This window comes from Oncorhynchus nerka, linkage group LG7, assembly GCF_034236695.1.
Source record: "Oncorhynchus nerka isolate Pitt River linkage group LG7, Oner_Uvic_2.0, whole genome shotgun sequence".
Taxonomy (NCBI): domain Eukaryota; kingdom Metazoa; phylum Chordata; class Actinopteri; order Salmoniformes; family Salmonidae; genus Oncorhynchus; species Oncorhynchus nerka.
In genome coordinates, this window is record NC_088402.1 from 40,882,577 (window position 1) to 40,897,886 (window position 15,310).

Sequence of the window (15,310 nt, forward strand, 5' to 3'; positions counted from 1 at the left end):
AAGAGATGTTGCCGTGATCTTCAAAGGTCTTGGTCATAATACGATAGTAGAGTAGTAGCAGTCTCTGTTTGCTGAAGCTACACAGCTTCATTGCTACACTTGTAGTCAGTAAATATTTCCGTCAGAAACATTCACATTTTATTTCAGTAGTTCTCTTGTCAAATGCTCTCTCACAGCACGTCATCTCATAAGTCATGAGCCACGGGTTGATTATCGCGGAGTGCTAAGCTGATTGTTGCTGCTGTTGATATTGCTTGGCCAGAGTGTGTGCATGTCACTGATCTAACACACTGTGTTGTTTCTCCACCTCCCATCCCTAATGGACCATATCACCCACTCCTTCTCTCTATGCATCCCTCCCTCTCCCTCTCTCTCTCTCTTTTCATTCCTCCTAAACGACCAACCTCCATACCTCTCTACCCCCTCCCTTGTGCCTGACATTTCCCCCTCTCCTCGCACTCCCCCATCCCTCCCTCCCCTGGTTTGCTCCATCCATCCCTCCATCCCGCCTCTCACCCATTGTGGATGTGCTGTGTGTGTTCACCCACAATTTCCTCCATCCGTCGTCACTGCTCACTGCAATCACCCAGCTGGTAGAGGTAAGACCACTGACTGACCTGTACTGTGTTACTGATGCCAACCGATCACAACGTGACTTAGTTATTAGAATTCCTTCCTGCGTGAACCTTGTGTCTAGGCTGAGACAACCCGCTGTACCTCCCAAGTATACTTTGTCCAATGTCTCTCCTCTTTCTCAGTTAAATTGGCAATTCCTGTCCTTTTTAGTAGCTTTAGGCTTGTCCTCTTCTCTGTTCCAGTCCATGTTACCCGTTTTGACATTGCTCAAATGCAGTTATTTACCAAAGACTACCATATCATCTTTATCACCCACCACTTAGTGAGGCTGTGGTAATAGTTTGTGCTGATTTTGAAAGTTGTGCCCATTATTCCTAACGAAGTAAACTTTATTCATGTCTCGTAAATACATCTATAGTACTCCCACATCTTGAATCACATGACCCTCCAAGTATCCAAAATTACGTGGTATTTTTCGGGAAGGATCTCTGCATTTTAGCACTGTCAAAATGTCCCCTCCGAATACATACAGTGGGGCAAAAAAGTATTTAGTCAGCCACCAATTGTGCAAGTTCTCCCACTTAAAAAGATGAGAGGCCTGTAATTTTCATCATAGGTACACTTCAACTATGACAGACAAAATGAGAAGGAAAAAAATCACATTGTAGGATTTTTTATGAATTTATTTGCAAGATTTCTGGCTCTCACAGACCTGTAACTTCTTCTTTAAGAGGCTCCTCTGTCCTCCACTCGTTACCTGTATTAATGGCACCTGTTTGAACTTGTTATCAGTATAAAAGACACCTGTCCACAACCTCCAAACAGTCACACTATGGCTAAGACCAAGGAGCTGTCAAAGGACACCAGAAACAAAATTGTAGACCTGCACCAGGCTGGGAAGACTGAATCTGCAATAGGTAAGCAGCTTGGTTTGAAGAAATCAACTGTGGGAGCAATTATTAGGAAATGGAAGACATACAAGACCACTGATAATCTCCCTCGATCTGGGGCTCCACGCAAGATCTCACCCCGTGGGGTCAAAATGATCACAAGAACGGTGAGCAAAAATCCCAGAACCACACGGGGGGACCTAGTGAATGACCTGCAGAGAGCTTGGGACCAAAGTAACAAAGCCTACCATCAGTAACACACTACGCCGCCAGGGACTCAAATCCTGCAGTGCCAGACGTGTCCCCCTGCTTAAGCCAGTACATGTCCAGGCCCGTCTGAAGTTTGCTAGAGAACATTTGGATGATCCAGAAGAAGATTGGGAGAATGTCAGATGAAACCAAAATATAACTTTTTGGTAAAAACTCAACTTGTTGTGTTTGGAGGACAAAGAATGCTGAGTTGCATCCAAAGAACACCATACCTACTGTGAAGCATGGGGGTGAAAACATCATGCTTTGGGGCTGTGTTTCTGCAAAGGGACCGGGGCGACTGATCCGTGTAAAGGAAAGAATGAATGGGGCCATGTATCGTGAGATTTTGAGTGAAAACCTCCTTCCATCAGCAAGGGCATTGAAGATGAAACGTGGCTGGGTCTTTCAGCATGACAATGATCCCAAACACACCGCCCGGGCAACGAAGGAGTGGCTTCGTAAGAAGCATTTCAAGGTCCTAGAGTGGCCTAGCCAGTCTCCAGATCTCAACCCCATAGAAAATCTTTGGAGGGAGATGAAAGTCTGTGTTGCCCAGCAACAGCCCCAAAACATCACTGCTCTAGAGGAGATCTGCATGGAGGAATGGGCCAAAATACCAGCAACAGTGTGTGAAAACCTTGTGAAGACTTACAGAAAATGTTTGACCTCTGTCATTGCCAACAAAGGGTATATAACAAAGTATTGAGATAAACTTTTGTTATTGACCAAATACTCATTTTCCACCATAATTTGCAAATAAATTCATTAAAAATCCTACAATGTGATTTTCTGGATTTTTTTTCTAATTTTGTCTGTCGTAGTTGAAGTGTAGCTATGATGAAAATTACAGGCCTCTCTCGTCTTTTTAAGTGTGAGAACTTGCACAATTGGTGACTGACTAAATGTTTTTTTGCCCCACTGTGTAAGTATGTATAATAACAAGAATGAAAGCCTTAAAAGGCTCTGCATGGGCAATCCGTCGTCAACAGTGGCTGTACAGCATTTACTGCCACACGGTCTCTGTAGAAGACAGGCCGTTCATACATCATTGCACTTTGAAGAGCCGCTGTGAAGGAAGTGAGTTTGTGTTAATACAGGACCTCCCACCGACCAATCATGTTACAGAAATTGGGTGGAATTGTTACAGAAATTGGGTGGCATCGTCGTATGGCGCTCCGGAGGCTCTGCATTTGCGTCACACCCTCCATACAGAGCCTCTGGACAGCATTGCTGGATCGAGCATAAAGCAGCTATTAGTCACGCAACCCACCTTCTCTTCCTAACACCCCCCCAGTTCCATGACAAGATGGACCCTCTATTGGAGACCCTGGAAGGGGCTGTGCAGCGCCTCCGTTCCCCTTCTCCCGTGGCGGCGGAGGCAGATAAGATCCGGGAGCAGCTGGCTGAGCACAAGGCTACCGGGCTGGAGCTGGACAAACTGCTGCCCTCCTTCTCTGCCCTGTGTGCCCGCGGCGAGGAGCTCATCAGTAGAGCAGCCCACGACGATCCTGCCGCTGAAGGTAAGGGCCTGAAACACACACACATAGGTACACTTACATATACACACTTATAAACACACACACAGATGAACACAAACACACCCACATACACTACCAGTCAAAAGTTTGGACACACCAACTAATTTCTGTGTTTATCTTTATTTTTACTATTTTCTAAGTTGTTGAATAATAGTGAAGACATCAAAACTATGAAATAACACACATGGAATCATGTAGTAACCAAAAAAGTGTTAAACAAATCAAAATATATTTGAGATTCTTCAAATAGACACCTTTTGCCTTGATTACAGCTTTGCACACTCTTGGCATTCTCTCAACCAGCTTCACGTGGAATGCTTTTCCAACAGTCTTAAAGGAGTTCCCACATATGCTGGGCACTTGTTGGCTGCTTTTCCTTCACTCCGTGGTCCGACTCATCCCAAACCATCTCAATTTGGTTGAGGTCGGGGGATTGTGGAGGCCAGGTCATCTGATGCAGCACTCCATCACTCTCCTTCTTGGACAAATAGCCCTGACACATCCTGGAGGTGTGTTGGGTCATTGTCCTGTTGAAAAACAAATGATAGTCCCACTAAGCCCAAACCAGATGGGATGGCGTATCGCTGCAGAATTCTGTGGTAGCCATGCTGGTTAAGTGTGTCTTGAAATCTAAATAAATCATTGTCAGTGTCACCAGCAAAGCACCATAACACCTCCTCCTCCATGCTTTAAGGTGGAAAATAAACATGCAGAGATCATCCGTTCACCCACACCGCGTCTCACAGACACTGCAGTTGGAACCAAAAATCTCCAATTTGGACTCCAGACCAGAGGACAAATTTCCACCGGTCTAATTGCTTGTGTTTCTTGGCCCAAGGAAGTCTCTTATTGGTGTCCTTTAGTAGTGGTTTCTTTGCAGAAATTCAACCATGAAGGCCTGATTCACACAGTCTCCTCTGAACAGTTGATGTTGAGATGTGTCTGTTACTTGAACACTGAAGCATTTATTTGGGCTGCAATTTCTGAGGCTGGTAACTCTAATGAACTTATCCTCTGCAGCAGAGGTAACTCTGGGTCTTCCATTCCTGTGGTGGTCCTCATGAGAGCCAGTTTCATCGTAGCGCTTGATGGTTTTTGCAACTGCACTTGAAGAAACGTTCAAAGTTCTTGACATTTTCCGTATTGACTGACCTTCATGTCTTAACATAATGATGGCCTGTCGTTTCTCTTTACTTATTTGAGCTGTTCTTGCCATAATATGGACTTGGTCTTTTACCAAATAGGGCTGTCTTCTGTATACCACCCCTACCATGTCACAACTCAACTGATTGGCTCAAACGAATTAAGAAGGAAAGAAATTCCACAAAATAACTTTTAACAAGGCACACCTGCATTCCAGGTGACATTCCAGGTGACTACCTCATGAAGCTGATTGAGAGAATGCCAATAGTGTTCAATGCTGTCATCAAGACAAAGGGTGGCTACTTAAAATATATTTTGATTTGTTTAACACTTTATTGGTTACTACATGATTCCATATATGTTATTTCATAGTTTTGATGTCTTCACCATTATTCTACAATGTAGAAAATAGTCCAAATAAAGAAAAAACCTTGAATGAGTAGGTGCTCTAAAACTTTCGACCGGTATTGTACCTGTGTCACACAAGGACATGCATGCATCACAAAGGGGTACACACACATAACCACCCCTAGGTGGAGACGATGACTCATACACAGGACCTCTGTGTAGGGAGAAAACAATACATGCACACACTCCCACTGTATTACAATGATCCCACTGCCAAACCTGATTCGTCTCATTTTTGTATTCAACAAAGTTTATTTTAAACAGACACCCAGAAACACATAGGCGGAGATTCACAAACAGTTAAGAACGTTTGAGGACTCCCAGCACACATGGCGACACTGCCATCCCCCGCCAAAATGTCTCAGTACATCACTTTATAACTATGAATGACTGCTCTGTGCAGTGGGAGTGCAGCCTACTGACTGGTTCTGTAAAAGACTCCACTGTTGTTGTCACTAGATGGCCAATGCTAGAAGGGACAAAAGCAGCAATAACATCAGAAATGATAAGCAAGTACATTTGCTATTTGTTATGGTTAAGTTCAGGACTTAATAATACTAATTAATAATAACTTGTTATTACATAAAATTCCTCCATCCATTTTTACATAGCTAAATAGCAAATCGTGACAATTGTCCTTTCAAATAACACCACACTTCCAGATTCATTCCTAACTCCTCCATCCCCCTCTTTCCCCCTCCCAGCCGTGCATTCCCGTCTCCTGCGTCTGCGCTCCCTGTGGGATGAGATCCGGCAGAGGGCTGAGGACCGGGAGGGGAAGCTGACGGACGTCTTGGACCTGGCTGGGAAGTTCTGGGCCGACATGGCGGCGTTACTGAGCACGCTCCGTGACTCGCAGGACATCGTCAAGGAGCTGGAGGACCCCGGGGTGGACCCCTCACTCATCAAACAACAGATAGAGGCGGCTGAGGTACGTGTTGAGAGGGGGATGGAGGGTTACTGAGAGAGAGGAGGGTAGAGGTACGTGTGGAGAGGAGGGTAGAGGTACGTGTGGAGAGGAGGGTAGAGGTACGTGTGGAGAGGAGGGTAGAGGTACGTGTGGAGAGGTGGATGGAGGGTTACTGAGAGAGAGGAGGGTAGAGGTATGTGTGGAGAGGAGGATGGAGGGTTACTGAGAGAGAGGAGGGTAGAGGTATGTGTGGAGATGGGGATGGAGGGTTACTGAGAGAGGAGGGTGGAGGTATGTGTGGAGAGGCGGATGGAGGGTTACTGAGAGAGAGGAGGGTAGAGGTATGTGTGGAGAGGGGGATGGAGGGTTACTGAGAGAGGAGGGTAGAGGTATGTGTGGAGAGGGGGATGGAGGGTTACTGAGAGAGGGGAGGGTAGAGGTATGTGTGGAGAGGGGGATGGAGGGTTAATGAGAGAGTGGAGGGTGGAGGTATGTGTGGAGAGGGGGATGGAGGGTTACTGAGAGAGAGGAGGGTGGAGGTATGTGGAGAGAGGAGTGTGGAGGGTTACTGAGAGAGAGGAGGGTAGAGGTATGTGTGGAGAGGGGGATGGAGGGTTACTGAGAGAGAGGTTGTGGGTAGAGGTATGTGTGGAGAGGGGGATGGAGGGTTACTGAGAGAGAGGAGGGTAGAGGTATGTGTGGAGAGGGGGATGGAGGGTTACTGAGAGAGAGGAGGGTAGAGGTATGTGTGGAGAGGGGGATGGAGGGTTACTGAGAGAGAGAGGAGGGTAGAGGTAGGTGTGGAGAGGGGGATGGAGGGTTACTGAGAGAGATAGAGGAGGGTAGAGGTATGTGTGGAGAGGGGGATGGAGGGTTACTGAGAGAGAGAGGAGGGCAGAGGTACGAGTGGAGAGGGGGATGGAGGGTTACTGAGAGAGAGGAGGATGATGGTTATTGAAAGAGAGGGAAAAGGTGGAGAAAAAGATATGGATGCATAGCGCATGTTTGTAGCAACACTATGGAAAATACAAGGAAAGCATAGCAAGATATTCAGACGCTAAAATGTGGAGGAATAGTCTTCTGTGGTATGAATATGGGACCAAACAACACACTAAGAGAGAGGGGGTAAGAAAAAGAATAGATGTGAATTAGTTGTGAAGATAAAGAGGAGACATATGAAGGGATGGTGCCAGCATGTTAGTAGCTACAGTTGAAGTCGGAAGTTTACATACACCTCAGCCAAATACATTTCAAATTGTTTTTTCACAATTCCTGACATTTAAAGGGGGGGACACTCTTGACCCAAACTGCTACAGACCTATATCCATCCTACCATGCCTTTCTAAGGTCTTCGAAAGCCAAGTCAACAAACAGATTACCGACCATTTCGAATCTCACCATACCTTCTCTGCTATGCAATCTGGTTTCAGAGCTGGTCATGGGTGCACCTCAGCCACGCTCAAGGTCCTAAACGATATCTTAACCGCCATCGATAAGAAACATTACTGTGCAGCCGTATTCATTGATCTGACCAAGGCTTTCGACTCTGTCAATCACCACATCCTCATCGGCAGACTCGACAGCCTTGGTTTCTCAAATGATTGCCTCGCCTGGTTCACCAACTACTTCTCTGATAGAGTTCAGTGTGTCAAATCGGAGGGTCTGCTGTCCGGACCTCTGGCAGTCTCTATGGGGGTGCCACAGGGTTCAATTCTTGGACCGACTCTCTTCTCTGTATACATCAATGAGGTCGCTCTTGCTGCTGGTGAGTCTCTGATCCACCTCTACGCAGACGACACCATTCTGTATACTTCTGGCCCTTCTTTGGACACTGTGTTGACAACCCTCCAGGCAAGCTTCAATGCCATACAACTCTCCTTCCGTGGCCTCCAATTGCTCTTAAATACAAGTAAAACTAAATGCATGCTCTTCAACCGATCGCTACCTGCACCTACCCGCCTGTCCAACATCACTACTCTGGACGGCTCTGACTTAGAATACGTGGACAACTACAAATACTTAGGTGTCTGGTTAGACTGTAAACTCTCCTTCCAGACCCATATCAAATATCTCCAATCCAAAGTTAAATCTAGAATTGGCTTCCTATTTCGCAACAAAGCATCCTTCACTCATGCTGCCAAACATACCCTTGTAAAACTGACCATCCTACCAATCCTCGACTTTGGCGATGTCATTTACAAAATAGCCTCCAATACCCTACTCAACAAATTGGATGCAGTCTATCACTGTGCAATCCGTTTTGTCACCAAAGCCCCATATACTACCCACCACTGCGACCTGTACGCTCTCGTTGGATGGCCCTCGCTTCATACTCGTCGCCAAACCCACTGGCTCCAGTTCATCTGCAAGACCCTGCTAGGTAAAGTCCCCCCTTATCTCAGCTCGCTGGTCACCATAGCATCTCCCACCTGTAGCACACGCTCCAGCAGGTATATCTCTCTAGTCACCCCCAAAACCAATTCTTTCTTTGGCCGCCTCTCCTTCCAGTTCTCTGCTGCCAATGACTGGAACGAACTACAAAAATCTCTGAAACTGGAAACACTTATCTCCCTCACTAGCTTTAAGCACCAACTGTCAGAGCAGCTCACAGATTACTGCACCTGTACATAGCCCACCTATAATTTAGCCCAAACAACTACCTCTTTCCCAACTGTATTTAATTAATTTATTTATTTTGCTCCTTTGCACCCCATTATTTTTATTTTTACTTTGCACATTCTTCCACTGCAAAACTACCATTCCAGTGTTTTACTTGCTATATTGTATTTACTTTGCCACCATGGCCTTTTTTGCCTTTACCTCCCTTCTCACCTCATTTGCTCACATTGTATATAGACTTGTTTATACTGTATTATTGACTGTATGTTTGTTTTACTCCATGTGTAACTCTGTGTCGTTGTATGTGTCGAACTGCTTTGCTTTATCTTGGCCAGGTCGCAATTGTACATGAGAACTTGTTCTCAACTTGCCTACCTGGTTAAATAAAGGTGAAATAAATATACATTTTTAAAAATCCTAGTAAAAAATCCCTGTCTTTGGTCAGTTAGGATCACCACTTTATTTTAAGAATGTGAAATGTCCAAATAATAGAGAGAGTGATTTATTTCAGCTTTTAGTTCTTTCATCACATTCCCAGTGGGTCAGAAGTTTACATACACTCAATTAGTATTTGGTAGCATTGCCTTTAAATTGTTTAACTTGGCTCAAACGTTTTGGGCAGCCTTCCACAAGCTTCCCACAATAAGTTGCATGAATTTTCTCCCATTCCTCCTGACAGAGCTGGTGTAACTGAGTCAGGTTTGTAGGCCTCCTTGCTCGCACACGCTTTTTCAGTTCTGCCCACAAACGTTCTATAGGATTGAGGTCAGGGCTTTGTGATGGCCACTCCAATACCTTGACTTTGTTGTCCTTAAGCCATTTTGCCACAACTTTGGAAGTATGTTTGGGGTCATTGTCCATTTGGAAGACCCATTTACAACCAACCTTTAACTTCCTGACTGATGTCTTGAAATGTTGCTTCAATATATCCACATCATTTTCCTACCTCATGATACCATCTATTTTGTGAAGTGCACCAGTCCCTCCTGCAGCAAAGCACCCCCACAACATGATGCTGCCACCCCGTGCTTCACGGTTGGGATGGTGTTCTTCTGCTTACAAGCCTCCCCCTTTTTCCTCCAAAGATAACGATGGTCATTATGGCCAAACAGTTCTATTTTTGTTTCATCAGACCAGAGGACATTTCTCCAAAAAGTACGATCTTTGTCCCCATGCAAACCGTAGTCTGTTTTTTTATGGTGGTTTTGGAGCAGTGGCTTCTTCCTTGCTGAGCGGCCTTTTAGGTTATGTCGATATAGGACTCGTTTTACTGTGGATATAGATACTTTTCTACCGGTTTCCTCCAACATCTTCACAAGGTCTTTTGCTGTTGTACTGGGATTGATTTGCACTTTTCGCACCAAAGTACGTTCATCTCTAGGAGACAGAACCCGTCTCCTTCCTGAGCAGTATGACGGCTGCATGGTCCCATGGTGTTTATACTTGCGTACTATTGTTTGTACAGATGAACGTAATACCTTCAGGTGTTTGGAAATTGCTCCCAAAGATGAACCGGACTTGTTGAGGTCTACAATTGTTTTTCTGAGGTCTTGGCTGATTTCTTTTGATTTTACCATGATGTCAAGCAAAGAGGCACTGAGTTTGAAGGTAGGCCTTGAAATACATCCACAGGTACACCTCCAATTGACTCAAGTGATGTCAATTAGCCTATCAGTAGCTTCTAAAGCCATGACATCATTTTCTGGAATTTTCTAAGCTGTTTAAAGGCACAGTCAACTTAATGTATGTAAACCTCTGACCCACTGGAATTGTGATACAGTGAAATAATCTCTGTAAACAATTGTTGGAAAAATTACTTGTCATGCACAAAGTAGATGTCCTAACCGACTTGCCAAAACTGTAGTTTGTTATTAACAAAGAAATTTGTGGAGTGGTTGAAAAACGAGTTTTAATGACTCCAACCTAAGTGTATGTAAACTTCTGACTTTCACTGTATGTAACGGCCTGTATAGCTTGCAATGTATTTGTACTGTAGGTAGCTCAGCGGTAGGAAGGGGAGCGAATGTGCAGAGGTAGTTACTGATGCTTGTGACTACTGTTGGGTTGTCTGATTTGTCCAAATATGAATTCTGTGTCTCTCGAAGGCCATCAAGGCCGAGACAGATGGGCTGAGGGAGGAGCTGGAGTTTGTACGAACCCTTGGGGCTGAACTCATCTTCGCCTGCGGAGAAACAGAGAAGCCTGAGGTCAAGAAGACCATTGATGAGGTGAGGAGGAGTACAGGATGAAAACTTCAAGACTTAAGACAGGATCAAACCAATCGAGAACATAATCATTAATGGACTCAGTGCGTTGTCTTTCTTGTGTCTCTGTTTTATGTATTTGTATTGCGATATGTTTCATCTTTCCTCTCTTCTCTGTGTCCGTTTCTCAGATGAATGTGGCCTGGGAAGGCCTGGACCGGACGTGGAGAGAGAGGATGGAGAGGTTGGAAGAGGCCATGGCTGCTTCTGTGCAGTACCAGGATGCATTGCAGGTCAGTGTCCCAGAATGCATCAGTCTTTTAGCTCAGTGTGTATGAGAATTAAATCATTTGAATTAAATCATTTGGTATTTATTGCACTGGTTATTTCAGAAAGTAGATGCTTAGAAATGTATCATGTCGTGAAGTAGAGGCATTTATAAGTATCTAGACATAGATCGGCATTATAGTTTTCAGAAGTTAGATTGACTCATTTGTCGTGTGTGTGTGTGTTGCAGGGCATGTTTGACTACCTGGACAACACAGTGATCAAGCTCTGTGACATGTCCACTGTGGGCACTGATCTGGGAACTGTCAAACAGCAGATTGAAGAGCTCAAGGTTTGAATCATAATCGACTTCTGTCGTCACGTAGCTTCGATATAAATAGTTCCCTTAATATATTCCAATATGTTTTTATCATCCTCCAAATATTTATAATAATTATTGTACTTAAAAAACTCTCTTGGTCATAAAAGTGAACTATCACTTTAATGATAAGTGAACTGCTAGTGCAGGCCTGACTCCTCTCCTCTCCTGTGAGCAGCACTACAAGGTGGAGGTGTACCAGCAGCAGATAGACATGGAGAAGCTGTGCCACCAGGGGGAGCTGTTGCTCAAGAAGGTCTCGGACCAGAACGACAGAGACATGATCCAGGAGCCCCTCACGGAGCTCCGACACCTCTGGGACAACCTGGGGGACAAGATCATTCACAGACAGGTACACAAACTATGCATTGGCCTGTTTTACCCAGTGACCTCCTTAACTATTTTACAGTAGGGGCAGTAGCTACAGTAGCTCTCCAGTCCCCTGTCTAAAAGAATACCTTCAGAACTCCGGTCCTCTGGAAGTCAGACTCACTGTTGGCTAGTAGTGCCACGCTGTTGTAGTGAACCCAATATTTTACAAATCAAGTTTGTCAGTTAAACACATAGAAATATGGATTCTATTTTTTTATGGTTACACACGCATAATAGATTCTACCATTACAAGTTGTTGTGATGATATTAAAATACATTGATACCTCAGATATGTACATTATATTACACCTTGCAATGCAATACAATCCAACATGGTTTTGGAATAACCACTGTTTTCCCTATTCTGTTTCCCACAGCATAAGTTGGAAGGGGCTCTCCTGGCTCTAGGTCAGTTCCAGCATGCCTTGTCTGAACTGCAGTCCTGGCTGAGTCACACCCACGCCACCCTGGACACACAGAGACCCATCAACTCTGACCCCAAGGCCATCGAGATAGAACTGGCCCGACACCACGTACGTCTACCTCTCCCTACGTCTATGCCTCCCACACTTTTACTTATCCTCCGTTTCTTCTTTACGCTTTCATTTCTAGATGACCAGTTTCCCAGACCCACATTAAGCCAATCCTGGACTAAAAAGCCCTCTCAATGAAGGTTCTCCATCGGGAAATCGGTCTTATTAGCCTACCACTCATCTCTCCTCCATATCACCCTCACTTCTCTTATTTTCCCTTATAGATTATGCGTGGAAGCCGTTTTGAGCCAGAACGCTTGCTTCACATCAATTATTGCATTGGAGTGGTGTAACCAACACACCCTCCCTCCAACTCTCTCTCTCTCTCTCTCTTTCAGGTGCTGAGGAACGACGTGTTGTCCCATCGCTCCACGGTGGAGACGGTGAACGCGGCGGGGGCTGAGCTGCTGGAGTCCAGTCCCGGGGAGGAGGCCAACCACCTCCGCGGCCAGCTGGACCACCTCAACCGCGGCTGGGAGAACCTGCTACTCAAGACCCAGGACCGGCAGAAACTACTGGAGGCCGCACTGCACAAGGTAGGAAGGATCGAGGCGGACTGGGCTGAGAAGAGAGGCCCTGGTTACTGTTTCACTGAGCTTAGCGAAATGAAGGAATGACACCATTTCTTCTTACCCCTTCCTGTAACTCTATTTCTATATTATGAGTTCCCATCTTGTACAAAAATGATTATCACATTGCACTAGCAAATAGGTTATTTCACAGTTAAGTAAAGGTTTAAAAACGGTACAAAATCTTAACAAAGCTAAAAACCACGGAGCAAATGATTGAAGCACTGCCATTAACTCGCAACTCATGACTTCCCCTCTTGTTCCCTCTCTCCCTTCCTCCTCCCTGGTTCCCCAGGCGGAGGGTTTCCATGGTGAGCTGGAGGAGTTCCTGCAGTGGCTGAGGAGGACAGAGAGCCAGCTGTCTGCAGCCAAACCCACAGGTGGCCTGCCTGAGACGGCCCGGGAGCAGCTGCAGCAGCACCTGGTAATACTGGGGATACGTTGCCCACACACACACTAGATATGTGATGAAGACGACACACGGTAAAGGAGCTAGATGTTGTGATGCTGCACCCTGTTCCATACATACACGACAGTAGATATGAGTCACTGTCTACTATCTAATCTGTATACATGTGGTTTTTACACCATGTGTAACGGGTGTGTTAAGACATGCACAATACATAACTAGCGAACACCTGTTGTTATTGGGTGGCTCCTCAAAGTATCGAAATTCCTCATTCCAAACCATGGCCACATGTTGACCATTCATTATCAAGGTTATTCATTGTTCATTCATTCAACCCTTTGAAAACATCTGTCTCTCTATAGGAGCTTCAGACCCAGTTGGCCCAGCGCGCGGAGCAGTACAACCGGCTGCTGGACGCGGGGGAGTCCATGTTGCTGTCCCGCGGGGGGGAGGAGGGCGGCCCCGGGGCTGGCACGACCCAGACCCAACAGAACCTGGCCCTGCTGCAGAACAAGTGGGCCAGCCTGAACACCAAGATGGATGACCGCAGGGTAAGAGAAGAAGCTTCTGTTCTGAGACATGAATGAAGGGCTATAAGTAAGAGCATGTGTATTTGTATATGTATGCAGTTAGGTACCTAATAAAATGTATACATTATAGATTTTCACAGATAAGAAAAACACTGTTTTACATAGGAAGTGTATTGTTGCAGGAGCGATTCTCAATATTACCATCAACCATTTCACTGACCTCTACCCCCCACCCTAGGCGAAGCTGGACGAAGCGGTGTCGCTGGCCACAGGGTTCCAGTCCTCCCTCCAGGACACCATCAACTGGCTGACCCAGGCTGAGCAGACCCTCAACATGGCTCAGGCCCCCTCCCTCATCCTGGACACAGTCCTCTTCCAGATAGACGAACACAAGGTGGGCAATTTCGGCACCATAGAAGTTTAGAGATCCTATGCTGTGCTGTACTATATTGGTGAGTACAAGGATAGAATACATGTTTCCCGAGCGGCGCAGCGGTCTAAGGCACTGCATCTCAGTGCTTGATGCGTCACTACAGACCCGGGTTTGATCCCAGGCGGTGTCACAACCGACCGTGACCGGGAGTCCCATAGGTTGGGAACAATTGGCCCAGCGTTGTCCAGGTTAGGGGAGGGTTTGGCCGGAGGGGCTTTACTTGGCTCATCGCGCTCTAGCGACTGCTTGTGGTGGGCCAGGCTCATGCAGCCTGCAGAACATTTCCTCCGACACATTGGTGCAGCTTGCTGCCTGCTTGTTAAGAAGCGCGGTTTTGCTGGTCATGTTTTGGAGGACGCATGACTCGACCTTCGCCTCGCCCGAGCCCGTTGGTGAGTTGCAGCGATGAGGCAGGATCGTTATTGGATATCACAAAATTGGGGAGAAAAGGGGAGTAACATTAAAATGGGGAAAAAGGATAGAATATACTTAACTGTAATTCACATAAATATATTCAAATGTAGTATTGCAGTTAAGTTGACTCATCATATTCATCAGACATTTTGCAGACTTAATACATTCCCCGTCCACCCTTCCCTTCCTACAATCCCTTCTGTTTTGTTAGCTGGTATGTGCTGATGAGCATGTGCATATACAGCTGAAATCATAGCACCCAGAACCAAATGAGCCTATCAATGTAATGTTAAGGCTGTCACGAGGGAGTTATACGACTAACACGCTCTCTGTCGATCTCTGTTCCCCCCCCAGGTGTTTGTGAATGAGGTGAACACCCACAGGGAGCAGGTTTTGGCTCTGGAGAAGGCCGGCTCTCAGCTGCGTTTCGCCAGTCTGAAGCAGGATGTGGTTCTGATCAAGAACCTTCTGCTGAGTGTACAGGCCCGCTGGGACAAGCTGGTGCAGAGGTCCCTGGACCGCGGCAGACACCTCGACGAAGCCCGCAAGAGGGCCAAGCAGGTATGAGAGAGGGTTTGAAATGCTTTCTCCATATGTTCACAAGTCACTTTACCCTTCACCAAATGGATGCTACACGGCAGCCATTTTGTTTCAGAAATCACCCTGCAAATCAATTAGAGGTGGTCAACCAGTTTCTCTCTCCCTCCCTGTAGTTTCATGAGGCTTGGAGGAAACTGTCAGACTGGCTGGAGGAGGCTGAGAGCCGGCTAGACTCGGAGCTGGAGATCTCCAACGAGCCAGACAAGATCAAAGTACAACTGACCAAACACAAGGTACAGTAGGAGTCTCACTGTATGGGTCTTG

The 15,310-nt window shown here is 46.0% G+C and overlaps 1 protein-coding gene across 1 annotated transcript in view; it reads left to right on the forward strand.

Annotated features, from left to right (window-relative positions):
- Positions 1–15,310, forward strand: part of macf1a (microtubule actin crosslinking factor 1a) — a 246,088-nt gene that overhangs the window by 212,180 nt on the left and 18,598 nt on the right. The window contains 13 exon segments of the mRNA XM_065020508.1: positions 3,013–3,238; positions 5,512–5,738; positions 10,442–10,564; positions 10,732–10,833; positions 11,058–11,159; positions 11,365–11,538; positions 11,936–12,091; positions 12,430–12,627; positions 12,956–13,084; positions 13,432–13,620; positions 13,838–13,993; positions 14,801–15,007; positions 15,160–15,279. Coding sequence (XP_064876580.1) covers positions 3,013–3,238; positions 5,512–5,738; positions 10,442–10,564; positions 10,732–10,833; positions 11,058–11,159; positions 11,365–11,538; positions 11,936–12,091; positions 12,430–12,627; positions 12,956–13,084; positions 13,432–13,620; positions 13,838–13,993; positions 14,801–15,007; positions 15,160–15,279 — 2,109 coding nt within the window.